Below are 4,475 nucleotides of genomic sequence, written 5' to 3'. Positions count from 1 at the left end.
AGATCAAGGATTGTGACTGTGGATAGGCCTGATAATTCCAATCACATGGTAAGTTGCCTTTGCAACAAGTCCCCATCCTTTGGGTATTCAGGAGCCTAACGCTTCCTGTAGTCTCATTGGCATAGAGAGACATGTATCCTTGCCAAGTACTGTGACAAAGGACAAATGTGCTCTCTTCATAATAAATCACAATTGCAGAGGGGCATTGAGTACCTTCTTATATACCATCTATGTCTTTTGTATGGGATATCTATTCAGTTCCTTTAAATGTTTTCGAAATAGATTATTGTTTTAAAAATTTTTCCATTGAGTTTAGGAGTTGCCTGTTTATTAGGGGCAAGAGGTCTTTATCAAATATATTGCTTGGAAATATTTTCTCATATTCTCTGGTTTTATTTTCATTTTCTTGACATTTACTGTGCAATAACTTTTCATTGTGCATATTTATATTTACACTTTTATTTGCTTATCCATTGGAAAATCAGTGAGATAGGTAGAGAGGGGGGAAAGAGAAAGAGAGAGAGAGAGAGAGAGAGAAACAGAGAGGAGACACAGAAAAAGGTCTCCCATCCTCTGATCCTTTCTTCAAATGCTCACAACTGTGACTATGCCAGGCTGAAGCCTGAGAATTCAAGCCTCGTTTTCCATGTGGAAACCACAAAACAAATTATTTGAATCACAAGCAGCTATTTCCCAGGGTGTGCATTAATAAGAATCCAGATTTGAAGTGGAGTTGTGATTTGAACCCTGGCATTTCACTGGCCATAAGATGTGGTTGTGCATAACCATTTTCAATAATAAAGTTACACAATTAGAGGAAACATTAGTGGTTGCCAGGAAGTAATGGGGGACTGGAAGCAGGAAGAAAGCCTTGGGTTTGAAAGGGCAACATGGAGGATTCTGTGGTGATGAAAATATTTTGTATTTGACTGAATCAGTGATAATAAGTTGTGGTTTTCATTTAATTAGCAATAACTATCTGTGAGCATCGGACAATTTAATTTTACTTGAAAAATTCTCCTTTACAGTATAGAATCTAGGTTATTATATTTTAGACATTGAAACTACATGAAAACTATATAAATCATTTTAGACATTGGCCATGATTTCTGGGTATTTTAGCAGGTTAGCTTAGTCTGACATAATCTTGCAAATCAAACATCCATTTATGTAGAACACTTTTTTTTAATGTATCTTCATTGTGTAGTATAATATCAATCTTAAGTTACCAGTTACTTGGCAAGTTAGAAAATATGGGGCTTGAGTTACATAAAAAGAAACTGGGGCCAGTGCTGTGACATAGCAGGTATAGGTGGCAGTTTGAGTGCTAGTAGCTCCACTTCAAATCTACCTCTCTGCTAGTGCACTTAGGAAAGCAGTAGAAGATGGCCCAAGTTCTTGGACCCCTGCACCCATGTGGGAGACCCAGAAGAAGCTCCTTGATTCTGGCTTCAGTCTGGCCCAGCACCAGCTGTTGAGGCCATTTGGGGAGTGAATCAGCATATAGAAGACCTTTCATAAATATATAGATTAACATCTATAAGTTTATTTCTATGTTTATCCTCAATTATGAGAAGTTCTGGAGATTCTTCCTTTGTTACACCTTTTCCACATGTTGGTTTCTAAGAAACATTCATAGTAAAAGTGTAACTCAGAGAATTTTGTTGAAAATCATTGGTAGGCTGATGAATTATAGGTATATTTGCTTCCTGAAGCTCATTCCTTTAGGTTGCCACCATACAAAGCTTCCCACATTTGCACTTTCACCCTTTCAATTCTGTGCCAATAAATAAATAAAAATAATGAGTGGCTTCTGATGATCTTCTATATTGAGCAGATCTTTAGGGTTTGTTCTTGAGAGCTTTCTGTAATGATTCAAACCTACCTTTGATCTGAGTTTATGCTCTTGTAGTCCTTTGGGGAGAGACCTCCTGGAGAGCCTATGCAAGTTCTCCATGTTTTCAGGCAGGAGGGAAATGTGAGCCTTTCTCTGGTTCTCTTTGATGACCTCTTTGAGTATATGTGCCCTACTCATGTTTTATCTTGTGCCACATTCAGGTCTACAAATATAACATGAAAACTACATAAATAATTTTTGAATGGACAAAATTTTATTGAAAGATCAAGTATAGTTAACAAGACAGATGGAGAAGAGATTATCATTCAATCATTCATTTTTTTAAATCAACTAACTGATATATGTGCCAAGTATTTCTCTAAGTTGCTGCAGAAATGACATTGTAGAAAATGAATAGTAACCCTATTCTTTAAGAGCTTGAAGTCAAATGATTGTGGGGGCTTAATGTGTTGTGAGAAGAAAAACAAATAAATGTATAGTATTTCATATATGAATTTTGATGTGGTTGCATGAGTGGCCATCCTGCCTTTTGTTTTGGGGATATGACTCATTTAGTAGAACACCAAAATATGTGCACACTGGAATTGTTCTAAAAAGTCAGTGCCATTAAAATGAACTTGACAGTAAAGGCGGTCTAGGAAACTGTGCTTTGCTAAAAGGCTGACCTCTAGGGAAACACTGGAGAAACATAGGTATTCCAATTTGTAATTAGGCCCCTTGGATTTCCTAACCCATAATATTCTCTGAGTCATATTGGCAAGTGGCTCTGCTGGCACTGGCAAATGCTATTTAACCCCACCTGTGTTGGCTAGGACACCTTGGGAAGAGGCACTGTGAGAAACCATGATTTGTGACTCAAGGCTCTCTACAGCCTGGGAGATTGAAGAATGTGCTCTGGCATCCTCAGTCCCAAATTTACATGAAACAAGAAAGAATCTCTTTTCTGAGCTGTTCACCCCTGAAATTCATCGAAGCCACCTGCACATCAGTGAGAACAGAGGGGAAGAGTTTACAAGATCTTCCTCTGATTCTTGATGCAGAAGGGTGAGTGTTGATTGCATCTGCCCTGCTAGTTTCCTTCTACACCTCATCTATAGCTGCCCAGGAGTTCTTGAAATGCCTCAGCACCTTTCATCTGAGACCACCATTTACCCTGAGGTGGGCGTCATGGACTGGAGACACTGTAGAGTCAAGAGCTGTCAGACAGCTCCTGAATCTCCTTCTTCCAGAAATGTTCTAAGTCTTCTTGACCATAAGCTTTAACATTCTCTCAGTTTTGTAAAATGGAGGAGATGAAAGTGCACAGCAGGGTGGGCTTGAGTTTATCCTCTTGTTCTTGGTCTCAGTCTAATGAGAGAGGGATTGGGTGAAGAAAGCTGGATTCTCATCTGTTACTGTTTCTATTTTTCTTCCATTCACAGATATATTCGAGAGAAGAATGACCTCAGAAAATGATTCCACAGTGACCCAGTTTATCCTGCAGGGCTTGACACAACAGCCAGAACTTAAGCTGCCTCTCTTCTTCCTCTTCCTGACAATCTACGTGGTCACTGTGGTGGGGAACCTGGGCTTGATTGCTCTGATTGGTCTGAACCCTCACCTGCACACCCCCATGTACTACTTCCTCTGCAACCTGTCCTTCATTGATCTCTGCTACTCCTGTGTCATAATCCCCAGAATGCTGGTGAGTTTTGTGAAAGAGAACATCATCTCCTATGCTGAGTGCATGACTCAGCTCTTTTTCTTTGCCTTCTTTGTAATTGATGAGTGCTGTATCTTGACATCGATGGCCTATGACCGATATGTGGCCATCTGTAAGCCCCTGCTGTACAAGATCAACATGTCCCTTCAGGTCTGCCTCATGTTAACAGTGTGGACATATTCAATGGGGTTTGCAGGTGCCATGGCCCACACTATGTGCATGCTGAGACTCACCTTCTGTGACAGCAACATCATCAATCATTTTGTGTGTGATGTAGCTCCACTCCTCCAGCTCTCCTGCACAAGGACCTACATCAATGAGCTGGTGGTTTTCATTGTGGTGGGCATCAATGTAACAGTGCCCAGTCTCACTCTTTTTGTTTCTTATACCAGGATCCTCTCCAACATCCTCCGCATCCATTCTGCCCATGGCAGATCCAAAGCCTTCAGTACCTGCAGCTCCCACATAATTGCTGTTTGTCTTTTCTTCGGATCTGCAGCTTTTATGTACCTTAAGCCTTCTTCTGCTGGGTCTCTGCCTCAAGATAAAATATCTACTATTTTTTATACCATTGTGGGGCCAATGATGAATCCTTTCATCTACAGTTTGAGGAACAAAGATGTTCATGTTGCATTGAGTAAGACTTTGAAGAAAAGTGTTCTCTCCTAAGTAGAATTGGATTGGTTATGGATGCTGAATCTGCTAAGGGCGCACAATACATAAATCTAGGGAAGTAATAGTTAAGACTGACAATAGAAATTCAAATGATTTGTAATAGGGAAAATCAATCTGGTACATAAATCCTCTCACAAGTCAAAACAATGTAAGAATTGTAATATCAGGCTTCATCCTTTTAGAGAGTATATGGAGAATAGTTTATTCTGTTGTACTCCAGCTTCGTTGAAGCACTTAAAC

At 39.8% G+C, this 4,475-nt stretch overlaps 1 protein-coding gene across 2 annotated transcripts; it reads left to right on the top strand.

The window, feature by feature from the left end:
• Positions 1-1,900: 1,900 nt before the first annotated feature.
• On the top strand, positions 1,901-4,229 carry LOC100345298 (olfactory receptor 8B3-like). 2 transcript variants are annotated; one of them, XM_089304248.1, is made up of 2 exons: positions 1,901-1,908; positions 3,296-4,229. In XM_089304248.1, exons 1-2 carry the CDS (start codon positions 1,901-1,903, stop codon positions 4,227-4,229), a joined length of 942 nt encoding a protein of 313 aa, XP_089160374.1. The 2 variants fall into 2 exon arrangements, with proteins under 2 accessions (XP_089160374.1, XP_008265087.2); XM_008266865.5 differs by lacking the exon at positions 1,901-1,908 and having other exon boundaries at positions 3,285-4,229.
• The last annotated feature ends 246 nt before the right edge of the window (positions 4,230-4,475 follow it).

This window comes from Oryctolagus cuniculus, chromosome 1, assembly GCF_051225735.1.
Source record: "Oryctolagus cuniculus isolate XC-2025 breed Fujian yellow rabbit chromosome 1, ASM5122573v1, whole genome shotgun sequence".
Lineage (NCBI taxonomy): Eukaryota > Metazoa > Chordata > Mammalia > Lagomorpha > Leporidae > Oryctolagus > Oryctolagus cuniculus.
This window is presented reverse-complemented; position numbering and strand designations above follow the sequence as displayed.